General features: G+C 39.8%; 1 protein-coding gene across 3 annotated transcripts in view; it reads right to left on the reverse strand.

Moving 5' to 3' along the window:
* Positions 1-254: 254 nt before the first annotated feature.
* The window catches only part of LOC130549470 (NXPE family member 3-like), a 33,511-nt gene continuing 13,609 nt past the window's right edge, over positions 255-20,156 (reverse strand). For 2 of the 3 annotated variants that reach the window (XM_057326677.1, XM_057326679.1), the window contains 6 exons: positions 5,263-5,634; positions 3,632-4,047; positions 3,151-3,221; positions 2,365-2,568; positions 1,821-2,161; positions 255-1,705 (listed from right to left, as the gene is read on the reverse strand). In XM_057326677.1, the coding sequence (XP_057182660.1) occupies positions 1,508-1,705; positions 1,821-2,161; positions 2,365-2,568; positions 3,151-3,221; positions 3,632-4,047; positions 5,263-5,634 (1,602 nt within the window). In that variant the 3' untranslated portion in view covers positions 255-1,507. Of the gene's footprint in view, positions 1,706-1,820; positions 2,162-2,364; positions 2,569-3,150; positions 3,222-3,631; positions 4,048-5,262; positions 5,635-7,346; positions 7,770-20,156 lie in introns of all 3 variants that reach the window. The other variant, XM_057326678.1, reaches the window with a different exon arrangement.

Genomic DNA, 20,156 nt, shown 5'->3' on the forward strand with positions numbered 1-20,156 from the left:
CCTGAAATGAGGGAAACTCTGGGTTTTCCGTTTCAGAATGTGAGGTATGTCAAACCCGAGAAAGCGGGGTAACTCAAGCCCGTTTCTAAAAGAGAGGTAACTTATACTCAGAGTCAGTAACCATAGTAACTTACTCTGTGTACCTAACCTGGTCGGGAGCAGGTTTTCTTTGGTAAACCCAGTTTATTTCGATCTCCTCCCCTTTTAAAGTGCAAGTGGTGTAACTCATTCCTTCATTCATTAATACAAATTCATTCATTCATTCATTAATACAATCATTCATGGCACACATTTTGATCACGCAGAGACCATCTCAGTGACTTATATGTCATATGTGCTTTTATAGAGGATTCATGAAGAGGCTGCATTAATTCATTGGGATGTTCTTTGATTTCAGGAGAGCAATTTAGGACCCCGGTGGAATTTTGTAATTTCCCTGAGCATTGTTATTAAAACGGTACCGTTTTTCTTTACAGTGAATCAAAATATATCTCATCCATCCTTACATCAATAACATCAGCCACCGTACGTGTATTACATCAGAGCATAATTTTCTATGGACGATGAGAAATGACTTAATAAAGTGTATAAATAAATAAAGTGCATGAATAAAGAAATTAATAAATACAGACATACATGCAGAAATGAAGCGATAAAGGTAATAAGCAATTTAGACGTGCAGCCATTCCAACTCAAATCTGCTCAGAGTAGGGTTTGAACCGGTGATCAGTCTAATTTTACACGAGAGCCTGACGCCCTACAGGTGTCCTATACACCATGACGTCTCACTCACGTAACTAGGGCACTCATGGCGAGTGAGAACATACGATTTTTTTAATTATTTCTGTTGTTTCATTCATTTATTGATTAATATATTTGTTTATTGGTACATTTATCTATTTATTAATTTAAACTTAAGTCATTTTCAGGACATCAGTAAATTCACTGTATGCAGAGCGGAAAGTGTGCTTTCTGCCGCCATGTTGCTTTTTTTGGTGCCGTTGCCATGGTGAATCGTAATATCGGAGCTGCATTGATGATGGCTTTTTATAACCCAGGGTAAACCTACCCAGAGTAAATTGAACTAACTCAAATCAGCTGTTCTGAAACCAAAAACTCAAAGTTTCTAATTTCTAAGTAAACCAACTCTGAGTTCAAGATTTAACCTAGAGTTGGTTGAACCTCCTTTTAGAAACGGGCCCCAGCAATGTCCAAATACTTTTTTTGTACACTGTAAAAACAGTCGTGTTTCAAACAACACATTCTGTGTTCAGTTAAGGACGACACATTAATGCACATCTCTGTGTTACTTCTTCGGACAACACGTTTTGTGCTACAACTTGTGTTAACAACTAATCCAATCAACACAAAATGAATACATCCATTTTAAAAGTGTAGACATTTCAAATGGTAATAAGTTACATACTGTATGTCAACTTGCACAGGAAAGTACCAGAAATTTTTATTCCCACTTTAAGCATAGGTTTGCTCAGGATATTTGCATTTGTCAGGAAGGGCAGACATGCGAGAGCAACATATCAAGCTCACTGACAACGATAACACGGACTGGATGAATGTCTTCCCTAGAGTAATGACATGAGGTCATCTGCCAGACATCCATGTAGACCACTCCTTTAATATCACTGAACATCTCGCTCATCACTGTGTTCAACTGCATCCTGTACCAGTCATTTCCATATTCATTCTGTAACAAAACAAACTATTGTCACAAAACAACAGTGTTTCAGATCATGCATGAATAAGCATCACAAATAAATGATGCAACAAAGATTTTGAATTGAAATGACAGTGTACTGTACCTTTGTGAGCCCAGTGTTTCCAGACTTGATGATGACAGTAGTCTCTGGTGCACGTTTCAGTAGTAGAACCACTGCTTGACGAATTTTGGCCACTTTACGCACATAAAACGTTAACGGATGAACAACCAGGTGGGCAAATATTGTGAAAACAACAACTGTATGACGGCCGCCGGCTATTTGATCAATTTCATTGCTGATATAATGCAGATCAACGGCTGGCATTTTACGAAACTGAAGAGGTAATCCATGTGGCCTCCAGTGAATAATGATATTTTTTGTCATCTCTAGAGCCATCAGGGGTCCATTCTTAGAATTGGTGTGAAGATTCAATCTTTTCAGGCCTGAATGAGATAAGTTGGAGTCCATTTAAATTTTTGCAGTCACACATATTCACTTCATTATTCATACTTCCTCATCAAAGCTTATATACATTTGATTTAAAGAACAAGGGTTATAGTGCTTGAATCACCATTCTTGAGTTTGAACCAGCTACCTTTCTGTGATCAGTTAAACACCTTAAACTAATCCAATAAAAATGACCTACCTGGCACACTTCTTTCAAAAAACTCAAACCACTGTCTTGTGGTAGAGTCTCCCATCATGTATATAATCTTGTTTGCAAGACAATCTGCCATTTGTGTAAAACTAAACCTTCTAGTATTACATACAAAAGACTTCCAGACATCTTGGAAATAGAATCCTGCAGGAACTGGTGTGGTCAAACCTGATCTGCATCTCTCTGCATTACCTAAAGCAAAAAATGTTATTTACTTTTAAGGTGTGTGGTAACAAAATACATTCAAATATACACAGTCAAAAGTGTGGGATCACTTGCTCATTCATTATTTATATTTTTCCACATTTTAGAATAATAGTAAACGCATCAAAACATGGGTGGAATAATACAGTTGTAATGTGGGAATTATGTTGTGACTAAATTCAAAATAAATGAACTCTACATTCTATTTTAGCACCATAAAAAGTCACCCTTTTATTAGAATTTGCTAAATCGTTCTCTTGACATTTTATAAGCCAGCTTCTTGATGTCTCAACCTGGGACACTTTTTAAACAGTATTGAAGGTATTTCCATATATTCTGGCTTTTTATTCATTATTTTATCCAAGTAATCCATTTAAAAAATATTTTTTTAAGAAGAATGTGGTTTTCTAGAAAGAAATTACTATGCTGGCACAATTATATTTTTTGTCCAAACATTTCAAACATTGTATACCTTCAGATTAAAAGATTTTTTAAGAGCATAAGAAACACTTTTGTCAAGTGATCCCAAACTTTTGACTGGTATGCATTAGTCCTCTTATCTGAACATACCAATGCTTGCAGAGCTGGAAAGAACATTTATAATGCGTGTGTCTCCAGGAATCCCAACATTTGTTAATTTGCTGTATAAAAAATATATATAAATAATTAAACATTTTATATATAAATATGTAAAAATTTATAAATTATGAAATACAATTGAGATGTTTAAATTGCACCATATATACGGAAAGCCATAAAAGGAGTCTTTACACAGCCAAGTTGTGACTTGGTGTTTGATTCTGCATTAATGAAATGTAGCATCACAGCAGTTTAAAACTTTGCTTCTTGTCATGATAATGATTATAAATATTGTATGACATAAAACAATTTTGTACAACAGTGAAAAGGTCATGGATTTTTTTCCCCAACAAACACTAGTAGTACTTGTATATCTTAAATTGTATATTATATATCTCGAATAGACTAAGTTGATTTGGAAAACCATCTGTCACATATCTTACATCTACCCCAGGTTTCTCTTATACAGTACCTTGCGATAAGTTGCTTCTCTAAAGGAGTTAATGGACTTTGAAATGGTCCTCTTTCATGATACACCCAGTAGTCACAGGAAAGTTGCTTTGGTCTCTCACACTGCCACACAGTCTCTGTTTTTTCATCCTTATATTCACAGCAGCAGTTGCCTTTACTCCAACTTCCATCATAGATCCATTTAAGATTACATTTTACTTTTTCACTAATCCTGACTCCTTTGGGTCCTGGTCCTTCAAAGTATCCATAATAGTGGTTGCGTGGGAATGAAGTCTCCCAGTACTTTTTAAAAAACTGCACAACTTCACTGGAGTGCATCAGACGTATAGACACTTGTGCTTGTCCTTCCCAGGGTAACAGAAGATCAACAGTGTGTGTGCCATTACGATGATCAAAAACTTTTCCGTAAACACTTGCCTGCAAGAACGTGAAGAAGTTTATTAATGAAATTATCATATGCAAGTGACAGAAGCTAGCATACTATAAATAAACAACCGTCACAGTGAAAATACAGCGACAACATAATATAATAACGTAGTGTCTATTTACACTAAGTACAAATAGCCCGCCTTGTTGGCAATATGTGATAGCCCACCAATATGTGATTGGAATAGAGAAAGTGTAAGATTGATGCCATTTCAAACAGCGACACGAGTGGCATAAAGTGTAAAGTCTGTATAGCGTGGTGAAAACCTACTTTAACCTTTTTTATTACTTTACAGATCATAAAGGCATTTGTTTTCAATAAAATTGATTTAAGACTTAAAATTCATTTTTATTCATAAACTTTAGGTTTAGGGTAAGGCTAGGGGTAGGTATAGAGGGCTTTAATATCTCAATAAGTTGCCATCATTTTAATAATTTTTATAAATATAATGATTTACTGTCTGTTATTATTGCATTATGTTTAATCCACAACAATATTGAGGTGCAAATAGTAACGTTATCTGCCACTATTTATAAGTAAAAAGCATCTAACTACTATTTTTACTTAATCCAAAGAAAATAGGCCCTACAGCTATTTTTGGTTAGTGTAAATAGCATATCGCTAAGAAATGCTGCTATTTTCACTTAGTGTAAATAGCCACTGCCATATAATAAAACACAATCATTAAAGCTGCAAGCAGCGTTGGACGCCACCGCCACATGGTGGCTTTAGGAAAACAGTTAACTGTGGGCAAAATGCATTTACATGGGTAAATATACTTTGTCAGTCATTTAGATGTCTAGGACTATATGAAAATTTTAGCATGCAGATGTCTTCAGGCCAGAACTCTTATTAAACATGAGGTTTGAGGCAGAATAGGCATTGTATGCCTAAGTTAAAACAAGTTCCTGTTTTATGGCAAAACGCCAAATGTGGGCAGTCTGTCACAGACACAGCCTTCAAAAAAAACTCAATATGTTTGCAATGTAGCATCACAAACGCCTTTAGATGAGACCGAATGATGCTAATCTGCTTAAAACTCTATAATGACTATGATGAGACCTGGAAATGGCAACAACTGGACAAATATTGCAGAAAATGTACTGTACATTAATGTATCGAGTCGGGACCTAATAACAAATATGTTGAAATTTGGAAAAATGTATATCCAAAATAACTGTATTCAAGTGTACTTCGTAACATACCTTTAGCTTTTTATTGAAGACCTTTGCTTGAAAAAAATCACCTCCACATGTTTTCAAATTTTTGTTGTGATCTCTGGCTGTGATAGTAACACTGATCTTATCTCCTACTTTGTAAGTGTCATTGAATCCCACAGTAGAGAATGTTGTGTGGACTGGACTTGTGCTGAGACCCAGCTCAGTTATTTCATGATCTGGACTAGGCCAGTCAAGAACCTTCTGTAGTCTATCCCACTCCTCCTGACTGATTCCCATGTCAAATGCTGAAATGTTGTATGATGCAATTGTTTGTGTGTGTCTTGTTGGTGTAAAGGGTCTAGGAGCGGGCGGCTGGAATTGTTTCATCTGATCACCATCCAGCAATTGCCATACAGTCTAAAAGAAACAAAAGAATTCAATACATTAAAGGGGACACATTTCCCTGTTTACATTATGTTATATAAGTCTCAGTGAAGTTTTACCTCAAAATACCACACAGATCATTATAAGATGCCCTAAATGGCCAGTATTGAGTGCTAGCAGAAACATGCTGTTTTTGTGCTTTTCTTTTTGTAAATGTAAATGAGCTGCGGCTCCACATGTTAAGCCACACATACACAGAGACTCAAAAACATAAGTGAGACTATTACCATATTTAATTTATTCAACTAAAAGGATTAATTTACAGTTATAAAATACCAGCCACAAGAAATGACTTGTAAGCACCAATGATGGGCTCATATGCACCACTGTGCTGTAAGACATCACCCGCTGGTCCAATGACGGTATCCAGAGGCATGGCGAAGGCTTCACACGTGTTCTTGTCTTCCTTTGTTTAGTGAAACAATATTTGCATGAAAGCACATTTCACTTAATTACCTCTATTTTATCTGACTCCAATTTAATAATATCTCGACTTCTCATTTAGTTTACATTTAACTTTTATCATTAATAATTGTGAAATTTGGATGGATGTCTGATTCCTCTGTTTTATTCTAAATTACACTCCTTCATCCGATTCTCAATGTCGCTTAGAGTCTCGCGCCGGCCGTTATACGCGGATCTCACGGTCACAAACTCGCCAGTCTTGGTCACTGCCAGAGGTTCCTATGACTAGTAATGCTCAGATGGCCGTCTCCAACCAGCACTTCCTGAAACATTATTTGATCTAGTCCCCTTAGACTATTGACAACTTAATTAAAGTAATGATTATTTCCAACCAGAGGTCATGACCACTCCATAGAGATAAATAGACCAATCTTACTTCCTCTGACGGTAGCTTTATATAATCATGACATAGTTTCCTATGTACACTTAGTTAGAATAATATTACAATAACCAGAGGTTTTGGTGACTTGCCCTATTTAGATTGGTCAGACAACCTATGTGCTGTTCTAAACGGAAACGATAGCTCCTACGGTCTAATTACACTTAAACTAATGCCAAGTAGTTAGCCGGAGCTCTAAAATCTCAGCTGGCGTGCCCAATGCTCCACCTAATACAGGATTCTAGTCCGACACTAACCTGAACGTAGATTTGCGGAAACAAAGGATATAGCGTGATCTACTAAAGTTTATAAATTCAGAAAAATACAGAATGAATTCAAACATAACAATTTATTAGCCAGGTAAGGGAAGCATAATTCAAAATCCAATTCAATAATCAATGGCAATCAATATAATTCAATAACAAATAATAGAAAATCATAAGAAATAAAGCAAGTTCAATGTTGCATACCTGGCAAGAGACGACACACAGGGATTTGTGCGGGAGATCTGGCTACAGATTCCCAGATATTTTTGTCAACTTCCCTTAAATACCAAACCAGAACAAAGCATTATGTAAATATTCTTTAGAGTTAGGAATTTGGCTGTGATTGGGTCTTGTGATCCCTGGGGCTGTACTTAATCTGCATACAGTAGGTGATTGGTGAAAGTCACCAAATGTGTGAGAAATGTTCCAACACTGAGGGAAGTTTGTTAAGTTCTTACAAAACTTTGTCATTACATTGTTGTTATGGGAGTGAGACCATTGTACCAGTTGCACTGAGACCTTTTGGATGTTACCAAACATGTGTATGTTTTTTGTATATGTGACGTGTTCTTTACTTGTGTATGGTCCTCAGAGCTTTTGGGTGTCCTGCGTTGAGTGAGAGGGTAGGAAAGGAACAGTTGGGGGTGCAGGGTGAGGTCTGCATCTGTGATTCACTTGTATGCGTCGTTTGAGATGTAGGTGTTAGCTCAGTAGGGAGTTTGCTGTACCGGAGGGAGTCTGTTGTTTCTCAAAGGAAGGTTTCAGGTTCAGGTTTCTCACTGTATTGAGAGATGCTCTCTGTCCTTTTCCCGAGATGATTATCTTTTGATCAGGAATCGATGTGTTGTTCTTTCAGGAAGGGGCACCCTTTTGGCCTAGGTTCCCCACTGTGCTTAGAACCGTTCTTTGTTTCTCAGGACAAGAATAGTCTCTGGTCGGGACATCTTGGCTCTGACCTTACAGTGCCAACAGTACATGCTGGCAGAAAAGAATGAATGCTGGAAAAGTGATGAAAGTGATTAACTCACTGTTCCTAATAAATCTCCATACTGCACTCATTAATTTTCCTGCATTTGAGCCATCATATAATATTACTTAATGTGAATTCCTTACATCATATCTTTCCAAATGTTCTGTCCAAACATACCGCGAATGACCAACTTTATGGAGATGCAGATTTCATTTTCCAACAGGACTTGGCACCTGCACACAGTGCCAAAGCTACCAGTACCTGGTTTAAGGACCATGGTATCGCTGTTCTTAATTGGCCAGCAAACTCGCCTGACCTTAACCCCATAGAAAATCTATGGGGTATTGTGAAGAGGAACATGCGATATGCCAGACCCAACAATGCAGAAGAGCTGAAGGCCACTATCAGAGCAACCTGGGCTCTCATAACACCTGAGCAGTGCCACAGACTGATCGACTCCATGCCACGCCGCATTGCTGCAGTAATTCAGGCAAAATGAGCCCCAACTAAGTATTGAGTGCTGTACATGCTCATACGTTTCATGTTCATACTTTTCAGTTGGCCAAGATTTCTAAAAATCCTTTCTTTGTATTGGTCTTAAGTAATATTCTAATTTTCTGAGATACTGAATTTGGGATTTTCATTAGTTGTCAGTTATAATCATCAAATTAAAAGAAATAAACATTTGAAATATATCAGTCTGTGTGTAATGAATGAATATAATATACAAGTTTCACTTTTTGAATGGAATTAGTGAAATAAATCAACTTTTTGATGATATTCTAATTATATGACCAGCACCTGTATGTGCGAATCGTATGAAATCGTAGGAAAAAAAATGAAACAAATATGGAACCAAGGTCCTGAGCGTGTTAATAAATCGAACAAAATATCGATCGATGCACCGTCAACCGTAAAGACACCGCCACCTTATGATACAGCCGTGATTTCTGTCCAAACTCATGCTCAGACCAGTTCAAATTTGTATCCCTCTTTGCTTTCATTTTCCTCTAGTGCACAACCCCCTCCCCCTCCCGAGTTAAACAAAGAAACTTTACACGCTGCAGCTCAGCCGTCAATGGCGTGGGTCCAAGAGGGTCCTAGAATTATTCTTAAACCGGCAACAATGACAGATATTGATACTATATGTAAAACTCTCCTGAACCCAAATAATTCTAACAAATGTTTTGCGATCACACACACACATGATATGCACAATTAAGCGGATCTGATTAGAGATCGATCTTATTACAAGTTTTGTATGATGATGTTACTGAATCGTCTCTTATTGTGGAAATTCCTTCTTTAAGTCTTGATAATGATGACTTGGATGACTCTGGTATACAGCGAGACCCTCATGAATTTTGGTGGGCCAATCCCCATAATGTCACTACATTTTTCGAGCAGGTTAAGCGTTTTCTAGATGCCCGTGCTCATGTCTGTAGAGATCTGACCCATGCCACAAATACCAAGCTAAATAAGGGAGAATCCGCTTCTGCTATTGTTTCTCATTTTAAATGTGTGTGGGAAGAAGACGCCCATATTCCAGTAAGCGGTGAAATGTCCTCACTGTTTATAATACGTGCTTAAATAATATGAATCCTGATTTGGCACGTTTGGTTCGTGTAACGACTGCAAATTTAATGCAACAAACTGTTGAAGATTTTTGCAAACGCATTTGTGAGTTAGATGCATCTGGTGGTTTCACTTCTTTTCGGTTTAAGCCGAAACAGGAAGTTATGCTGGCAGCTTCTCAACAGCAAATGGCTGCAGTGTCTGTGCGTACCAGAAGGAACCAAAGGGGCAGACCTCAGAATAATCGGGGACCGCCTCGGGGAGGTCTTAAAAGGTCCGGGGTGTGTCGTTATTGTGGTAAACCAGGCCAGTGGGAGAGAGAGTGTAGACTGAAACAGGAACATGACATCGGACCTCTGCCTCGAGCACCACAGATAAACCAAACTCAAGCACCATTATATGGCAGTGGTTCTGCTGATCAATATCAGGTGTCTTGGGTGAACAAGAGGGGTGAACAAAATAATCCAAAACATGCTTAGGGGTGCCCACAGAGCGATGTCAGTCCAGATGCACAATCAATGATTTCTTTTCTTTTAGCAATCGCACGGATGAACTACCCATTGTAAATTTATAAGTAAATGGGGTAGATTACTCATTTTTAATCGACACTGGGGCTACGTGTTCATCTATTTCTGCAAAATTTTATGAAGGGCCGATCACAAATCGTACTATGTGCTCTGTTGGGGTTTCAGGGACTGAAGTTATTTGTCACATGACACCTGCCATTGAGGTAAGGGCACTTAATCATCTGCCTTTCTTTCACAAATTTGTAATTACTCCAAATTCACCATTGACTTTTTTTGGGCAGAGATCTCATGCATAAACTTAGCATTGAGGTTGTATTTTCAGACAGCTTTGTTAATTTTTCTTTGCTTTCAGATGTCCCAGATGCAACTGTGGAATTAATGCCACACTTCATGTGTAATGACGTACCACAACAATTTAAACACAACATTGCTGAGGTAAACCCAACATTGTGGTCACAGTATAAAGATGAATCAAGCCTTGTTGGTATACCCCCTTACAAGGCGAAATTGATCACACAGAAGCCTGTGTACATGAAGCAATACCCATTGTCACCTGAAAAGGTTGAGGGTATTCAACCGGTAATTGATATTTTTTTTAAAACAAGAGGTTATTGTCCCCACTCACTCACCTTACAATACACCAATCAATCCCACCAGGAAAGCTGACGGAATGAGTTGGCAGTTGACACAAGACTTGAGGGCTATTAATTCATTAATAATTCCTCTGGCCCCGATTGTGCCTGATGTTCCAACTATTCTAAATTCAATACCACACAATGACACCCACTTCACAGTGGTGGATTTGTGTGCAGCCTTCTTCTCTATCCCCGTCCATGCAGATACTCAGCCGTTGTTTGCATTTACATTTAAAGGTGTGCAGCTGACCTGGACACGCCTTGCTCAGTGATTTGTTGACAGCCCAGCCGTCTTCTCCGCTGCGGTGAAACGTGTTTTGGACACAATAACAGACCTGCCGTCCACGGTATGTGTCCTACAGTATACTGATGACATTTTAATCTCCACTGAAACGGAGGCTGACTGTTTGCACGCCTCAATTGTTGTTTGCAATGTGCTTGCGAGCGCTGGATTTAAGGCCTCGAATGAAAAACTGCAGTGGGTGCAACCCAAAGTCCATTACCTGGGCCACATCATTTCACCGGGCCTGAAGGCTATTTCAGCTGAGAGGGTGCAGCTGATAAAGACCATGCGTACTCCTGCAACTGTGATACAGCTACAAAGTTTTTTGGGGTTGGTGAACTATTGCCGTGCATGGATACCTGACTGTGCATATCATGACAAAGGCCTACGATGTCTCATTCAACATGGAATGGGTCCGAGGGACTCGTTGAACTGGACTTCTGAAGCGGAAGAACATTTTGATGCATTGAAGATTGCCATCATGTGCGCTCCTGCATTGGGGCTACCAGACTATTCAAGGCCATTTCACTTGTATGCGGGGGAGGCTATGGGTGTTGTAATGGGCGTTTTGACCCAAGAGCATGCTGGCAAACCACGTCCTGTTTCTTATTTGTCCAGACAATTACAACAGATAGTCCATGGTATGCCTGCATGCCTTCGTGCTGTGGCTGCGGCGCCGGAGATGGTAAGAATGGCTGAGAAAATTGTTTCATCACATCCTTTGATTGTATACACCACTGACCAGGTGGGTGTTATTTTGCACAATTTGAAGACACAGCACATGACGGCCCAAAGGAGGTCTGGCTATGAAGCAACACTTCTAGCCACAGAAAATTTAACCATTAAGCCCACTTCGGTTTCTAGCCCAGCAATTCAGTCGCTGTATGGCTTATCCACATTGATAACTGAAACTGTACCTCATGATTGCATGAATGATATTGAGCGCTCCACTTCGGCCAGGGTCGATCTGAAAGATACGCCCCTGGATGGGGGGAGCACTTATACACTGTAAAAAGTAATGAGTAGAGTTTACTTTCTGGGGTAATCAGTTTCCACAGATTTTCTAAGTAAATTCATTCATAATTTTTAAGCTGATTAAACTTAACAACAACTTTGTATAGTGTAGAGAATTTAGCATAAGCCAAATGGTCGGAGTCATTGAAAGAAGAGCCATCAACCCCCTTTCACTCCCCTTTCTCCTGGTTTATTGATACGATCATCAAAAGACCAGAGTCAAAACCTCTCACTGAGAGTGTTGATAACCTTTTGTTTCTCTGTTGGATATTTTACGACTCCTAAGCTTCAAAGCAGAGGGGAGAAGTCTCTCTGTCTAATCTGAAACTTGGCTAACCAGAGAAACTTCTCTGACAAATAGGAACGTGTGATTCAATTGTCCTTTTCTATAAATATATCTAAATATCTAGGTTATATGTTGTCGCTCTTGCCATTTTTAAATAATCTGTAATTGTTAAATAGGCAAGTTAATTCAGGCTTTGTTTGTATTCGTACCGCCGAATGAATCATGTCTTGATGCACTTCAAACCTTAGCATATTTGATATATAAATGTTTGTCTTTACAATNATGTTCTCATTCTGTTTACGCCAAATTCTGACTCTACCATTTGAATGTCTCAACAGAAATCGAGACTCATCAGACCAGGCAACATTTTTCCAGTCTTCAACTGTCCAATTTTGGTGAGCTCGTGCAAATTGTAGCCTCTTTTTCCTATTTGTAGTGGAGATGAGTGGTACCCGGTGGGGTCTTCTGCTGTTGTAGCCCATCTGCCTCAAGGTTGTGCGTGTTGTGGCTTCACAAATGCTTTGCTGCATACCTCGGTTGTAACGAGTGGTTATTTCAGTCAAAGTTGCTCTTCTATCAGCTTGAATCAGTCGGCCCATTCTCCTCTGACCTCTAGCATCAACAAGGCATTTTCGCCCACAGGACTGCCGCATACTGGATGTTTTTCCCTTTTCACACCATTCTTTGTAAACCCTAGAAATGGTTGTGCGTGAAAATCCCAGTAACTGAGCAGATTGTGAAATACTCAGACCGGCCCGTCTGGCACCAACAACCATGCCACGCTCAAAATTGCTTAAATCACCTTTCTTTCCCATTCTGACATTCAGTTTGGAGTTCAGGAGATTGTCTTGACCAGGACCACACCCCTAAATGCATTGAAGCAACTGCCATGTGATTGGTTGATTAGATAATTGCATTAATGAGAAATTGAACAGGTGTTCCTAATAATCCTTTAGGTGAGTGTATATAGATGGCTCATGTTCAAGACCGTCTGATGGAGTGTCTCTGTGTGGATATGCCATTGTGACACAGGAGGGTGAGAGGGTGGAGGAATATCTCAGCACAGGGTGCAGAAATAATTGCATTAACAAGAGCCTGCGAGTTAACAAAAGGCAAAGAGCCACCATCTATACAGATAGCAAATATGCGTACGGGGTCGTTCAAGACTTTGGCCAGACTTGGGCTAGGCGCAATTTTCAGACATCTGAGGGCAAACCAATATCACATGCAGAGTTTGTGGGAGATCTATTACAAGCTGTAATGTTGCCATCTGAACTAGCTGTAGTGAAGGTCAAGGGACATGCGTCAGGAGATGATCCAGACGCTGTTGGCAACAGAAATGCTGATGAAATGGCCAAATGGGCTGCGGAACATGCAGTTTTCCCCATATCAGAGAGCGCAGAGTAGGGACGTAGAAACAATGATGTTTGCATGTATCATGTACATGTTCCTGACATAGATTTGAAAAATTTGCAAAATCAACCCACACAGGGAGACGAGAAACATTGGGCAGAAAATGGATGCGCCCCAGATTCTAACGGTTTGATAAGAGATAAAAACGGCAGAATCGCATTACCAAAGCTGTCTTTGGTGGTATTGATAAGACATTACCACGGTATTTCGCACAACAGCGCGTCTAAAGTTACACAGACGATTAATCGCCTGTATTGTATACAGGATACAGCAAACATGGTCAAACTAATTGTAGACTCGTGTTTGATATGTGCCAAAACAAACCCTCACAGAAAAACGCCACACGACACGTTACCGTTTCCAGAAGTGCCTTTTCAGTGCCTTCAAATAGATTTTTCTCATATACCAGCGGTTGGAAATCTAAAATACATGCTAACTATAGTCGATAGGTTTTCAAAATGGCCTGAAGTTTTTGCGTGTGCGAAGGAGGATGCGAAAACGGTAGTGAAAATACTGTCGAAAGAAGTAATTCCGCGCTTCGGCATTCCTATGACTATCGAAAGTGAAAACGGCACGCCATTCACATGGAAAGTGACCAAACTATTGGCTAAAGCGTTAGCCATAGATTGGCACGATAATATACTCTACCACCCGCATTCGTCGGGGTGGTGGAACGAACACACCGAACAATCAAAGATAAGATCACGAAAGCCTGTATGGAAACAAGCAGGAAATGGCCACATGTGCTACCAGCCGTATTGGCAAAAATGAGAATGACCCCATCCTCAACGACAAAATACTCACCATTTGAGATTTTGATGGGTAGGCCTTTCCCGACCCCTTGGGTCAAAGGTCGCGCAGTCGTTTCTTCCCTAGGAGACATGGATGTGATCCTGGATGACCACGTGATTTCACTTATTGATAAACTGAATTCTGTGTGTGCTGATGTTTCTCTTTCTCTCCCTATTCCATCAGATAAGCTCACCCATAATTTCATTCCAGGCCAACAGGTGCCGATTCGGAGTCTGAAACCAGACGCCGTGTGGGAACCGAGATATCTGGGGCCAGCTGTAGTTATCGCGGTAACGAGAACTGGACTTCTGAAGGATCATCAACTGCAGTGGATTCATAAATCCAGGCTGAAACATCTGCCAACATCCGCATCACCAATTGACACTGTAGGGCCTAAGAAGCCTGCCCAAAGTGTGTGACAGGGCACTGGTGAGAGGGCTTGCGCCAGACAGAAGATCCTTGCTCTTGTAGTGGGCGAGGGGGCCACCTGTTGGCTGAACAGAGGGCCTGGGCAAATTTTGCCCCATTTATAGCTTCCCGATCACCTCTGAAGGTTCCCGTTACACATTTGGGTCTAAATTGTCCAATATGTCAGTCATATTTCTGGTATTGATCCTGGCCGGTGCACAAGCAATTAAATTAATAGATGAAGATGATTCATGGTTAGACCATCATGATCCACCACATTCATATGCCACAAACATGTGGTGGAGATTGGCTAATTACACCGTAAAGACAAGTGACATGATAGTTGTTGTACTTATGTTCCAGATAATGATGCGGATGGACATCTGATCAACCAAGGAATTAAGGACGTCACCAGAGCAGTTGATGAGATGACCAGCCGAGAGAGGAATGGAGATGAATGGGACTGGAGTTTGAGTTTTTCCAGCCTGTTCCGTAAAATCAAACATTGGCTAATTTGAATCGTTATAATTATTTCATGCATTCTGGTTTTGCTTTGCTTATGGCCCTGTATGGCTAATATTTGCCGTGCATTAAAATCATCTATATGTGTAATTATGAAAGGTTACCATGTTGCTCAGGCAAGACCAGGGGATAAGATGAACACGAATCCGGATGTAATGTAAGGACAGAGGTAAAATATCTGCTCAGACTGGACATGGTCCTTAGATTAGGAATTTTCTTTATATTTTCCATTTTTACTTTTACTGTTTATCATGGATGCGGAAAATTAACTGGTAAGTCATAAATGACTTAAAGAGGGCAACTGTTAGATTTAATTTCCGCATAAATGAATACAAGCCCACAAAAATGAATGGTTTTTAAGCTCACTGAATACATTGCTGGCTATATGTGGAGGAAGGGATTCCTTCTGGCTATATGTGGAGGAGGGGATTCCTTCTAAGCTAAACATTCTTTGTCTGACATGCTATACCTTATTTGGTCATTCTGTGAACCCCTGGACATATGAAACCTTCCAGATGTCTTCTGGTACCGTATATAAAGACTTGTAGTTTCTAAAATAAATGAGTTCAAAAGCTTGATGCCTCTCTGTCTTGTTTTTGTGCTCCCAGATCTGCAGAAGAATTCTCTCACAACATCCAACCTATTCCTCATTTGATTTTAATGGTGAACCAAAACACAGAAAGAAACTTAGTGTTCGAAAGGAACCTGAAGTTCACATCTCAAATGTCACAAAAACAGCCTTCTTCCACCTTAGAAATGTTGCCATATTACGAAATATTTTATGTGTTGCTGGCGCAAAGAAGCTTATTCATGCATTTGTGACCTCAAGACTTGACTACTGTAATGCACTGCTTAGTGGTTGTCCTGCATCATCAATAAACAAACTACAGTTAGTTCAGAATGCAGAAGCCAGAGTTCTAACCAGGTCCAGAAAATACGATCACATAACCCCAATGTTATCAACCCTTCACTGGTTACCCATTAAGTATCGTATTGACTTTAAAAGTTCTTTTAATCACTTATAAAGCCTGAAACGGTTTAGCCCCTACCTATATAACAGAGCTTCTACCACACTACAACCCATCACGCTCTCTAAGATCTCAAAACTCCAGACTTTTGATAACACCTAGAATAACTAAATCCACCAAAGGGGGTAGAGCTTTCTCAAATGTAGCACCTAAACTCTGGAATAGCCTCCCCGATACTATTCGAGGGTCAGACACACTCTCCCAATTTAAATCTAGATTAAAGACACATCTTTTCATATATACCACAGGGAGACTGCATTTATTAGATATTATTTACTAGAATAATCTTGCTTGTTCTATAAACACCATGCACTGTGCTGTGTTTTACCTTTTTTTTGTGTGTGTGTTTTTCAGTTTTTCTTATTTTCTCCTGTAAAGCTGCTTTGGAACAATGCACATTGTGAAAAGCGCTATATAAATGAAATTGAATTGAATTGAAGTTTAACACAGACAACACACACACTTCAAGAGCAGAACAAAGCAAACCTATCTTGGCTGAATATTCTTGCCACTTGACCCTTGAATTTTAATGTTGTTAAAATAATCTATTGACTGTTGCCATTGTTAATGTTTGTTTTGTTATGTCTTTGAGAGACTTAAGCTGTGTCTGACTTCGCCCCCATTTATCTCCTAGATAATGGCCCAAATCCGGCAGGCCAGAAAAATTACTCCGCCCAGTTGCGGTTGCCATACTCATGCCAAATCTGGGATGAATGACGCCCCAGAATCAGCCCAAGTACCCTGGCCGAGTCCAGGTGCTAAAAGTGATCGGACACTGCCAGCATAGGGCCACAATCATGCCATCTAAAAACTGTACACTCAGCCAGCAAATCTACATGTGTTTAATAAGAACAACAAAACTTTTGGCAAAATTAGCCTTTTTTTACCTAAATTAAGTATATAAATTATTCTTAATCATGCACTTCATAAAAACTACTAAAATACAATTACAATAAACAAATGGAAGTGATCGATAAAACATCTGTACACTACTCAAGTAAGTGTACCTTAAAAGAAGGACAGATTGACAGAAAGAAATGAGAGAGGGAACAGAAAATTAAGAATATAAAGAATTTGCTTGTTTTCAGTGCCTCTCAAGTCCTGATCACCAGCTTGCCACTGAAATAAAATAATTTCTGTGAGCAGCTGTTTAAAGAAAACATTACTATAATATTAACACTTATTTCTTGATTAATCATTTAAAGTGTAGGTATCATGCTATGTCATGCCATCTGACTTCTTTACACTGTTAAACGTGCTGGCTTAACATGGTCACTTGTTAAAAAATGAGTTGGATGAATGACGTAGTATTTCTGTACTTGATGCACTCTCCCAGCACTCCAAATTTTTTTGTAAAGTTTTTTCTAATTATGGATCCCTGTGTCATCCTATTCCTTTTATTGTCCATTCTACCGGAAAAGCATGGCAAGGCGAAGGTGAAAGAGCCCGCCCACGAGCCAACCAACGAGCGAGACCTGCTTACCATCAAGATTGTGTGCTCTGCGTCAAGATGGGCTGCAATGCACGTTTTTTGGCATTTTTTTATGAATCGGTATCGGCCGATTGTGCTGCAAATTAGACCGATTAATAGGTAGGCGCATCTGCGAGCAGCTAAGCGTTGCTGTGGAATACGTGACGCTGCCACTTGCAGCAAGCAGATTGCCATTCCACCGGCATGATCGCCCGCCTGCTATCTTCCTAAGAAAATGGTAAGTACTTACTCTTCATTCTTAATCTAGCCTTATATATTTCATGATTGGTTAAATATGATGCTAGTTTTGGAGAAAGAATGGAGAAAAAAAATGCAAATGACTTTTTGGAACTGTGCTGAATTGTTAGCGAGCCTTCAACCAGCTGTAGTTTAGGCTAACGTTACAGGTAGGCACGGGTACCACAACCTGGCAACGAGCCCAGCGGCTAAATTATTATAGTAGCCTGCGTTATATAGATAAACTCCGATGTTAACAATTCTGTTTCTGTACCGGAGAATTTCTCTCCGTCTGAGCCTGCATGTGAGACCGAGCAGCTCACACTCTGCAGCCGTTCCGTGTTCACAGCTTCAGCTAACGATGACAGGACAGACCATTTCGAACGCGTAATTACATTGTAGCCTACTAAAATTGATTCAGACCATGCTTATAAGTGCAACAAGTCATTTGTGTGTCAAAGTAGAAACGCGTGTAATTCATATGAAACTTCTAACTTGAATGTGTCTGTGGGTCCGACATAGCCTCCAAGAAATCATCACTTGTGGTCAGTGCACTCTTGGGCTCGTTCACAGTCACAGAACACGTTTCTGTTAAAAACACGAGACGTGGGGGGTACTGAACTGATTTTAATTTGAGCTCCCCTTAGAACGCTTTGTCATGCGCGATATGCTGCAAAAGACACGAGCGCAGAATCATACATTACCGTCTAACACGTGTTAGAAAAAAAAGTACATTGGAATGGAAAAATGCATTCTGTTTAAATGGCCATTAAACCGGTAATAAGCAGCAGGCTGTGTGATATGAGTTAATTCTTTTATCATTGTTATCACTTACAGATTATGGTAATTTGACTTATAGCAATGTCTGTCAACAAACATAAACAAAAATCATGCTTCAGAACAGTTTGAGAAGGCCCTTAAAAGTTTTGAGCAACGTATTATTACTATGAACTAGGCTACTGTTATTACTATTTATTGCTTGTACCCTGCAATAAACATTTACTCAAACTCTTGATCACCTGTTTTTTTCCAAAAGATATTAGATTATTCCATGCACATCCTCAAAATGTAATTATAGAAAAACTGACTTTAAAAACTACAAAGCTTGTTTTTTTAATAATTACAGATGGCTGAAAAGAAATCAAACCCAGTATGGCAGTATTTCACGGAGCCAACATCAGGGAAGGCCAAGTGCATATCTGCCAGAAATTGCTGAGCATGGGAGCACAAAAAGGAAAGACTAAAAATACCACAAACATGTGGAATCATCTGAAAGTCCACCACCTCCAAGCTTATAAAGACGCACAGAAGGAGAAAGAAGATGCAGCTGCTTTTGCACCCAACTTACTTCAGCCCACTGTAGTACAGATGTTTGATTCTCAAAGAAAAATGGCAAAATATGATCCCCGGTCCAAAAAAATTGATACCCTAATCACAGAAATGATTGCTACAGACAACCAGCCCTTTACAGCGGTTTCAGATATTGGCTTCCAGCGCTTGCTGACAACGATAGAACCAAGATATACAATCAAAAGTGACAAATACTACCGCACAGACATGCTGGACAGTGTGCACACAAAGGTTGCACAGCGAATTAAGACACTAATTGCATCAGAGAATGCTGGCCGCCATTTGTCCTTCACAACAGACTGTTGGTCTGGAGAAACTAAATCGTTAATGAGCCTAACATGTCATTTTATAGACAGTAACGGCAAAGGAAACTGGTAGTCCTAAATGTCAAGGCCATGTCTGGCTCCCATACTGGGGACTACATCAGCGAGAGATCCTTAGCATGCTAAATGATTGGGACATCAACCAAGACAGAGTGATGCTTGTGCTGTGAGACAGTGGTGCAAACATGATTAAAGGCCTTAGATTGGCATATATACCAGACTTAAGCTGCAGTACACACACATTACAGCTTGTGGTGAAAGAGGGCATCAGCAGTCAGCGAGTAGTGAGGGACATCGTTGCCAAATTGAAGACATGTGCTACACACTTTAGGCACTCTGTGCTTGCAAAGCAGCATCTCAGAGCCATTCAAAAAGATATTGGCCTCCCCCAGCACAGCATCATTCAGGATGTTCCCTTCCCACCCGCTGGAACTCCACATTACATATGTTGCAGAGGATGCTGGAGCAGAAGCGAGTCCCTGAACCTCTATGCAGCAGAACATGGAAAGTTTACCACACTACCTGCAGGACAATGGGATATAATCTCAAAT

The sequence above is a fragment of the Triplophysa rosa genome, unplaced genomic scaffold (genome assembly GCF_024868665.1).
Source record: "Triplophysa rosa unplaced genomic scaffold, Trosa_1v2 scaffold121_ERROPOS1305309+, whole genome shotgun sequence".
Lineage (NCBI taxonomy): Eukaryota > Metazoa > Chordata > Actinopteri > Cypriniformes > Nemacheilidae > Triplophysa > Triplophysa rosa.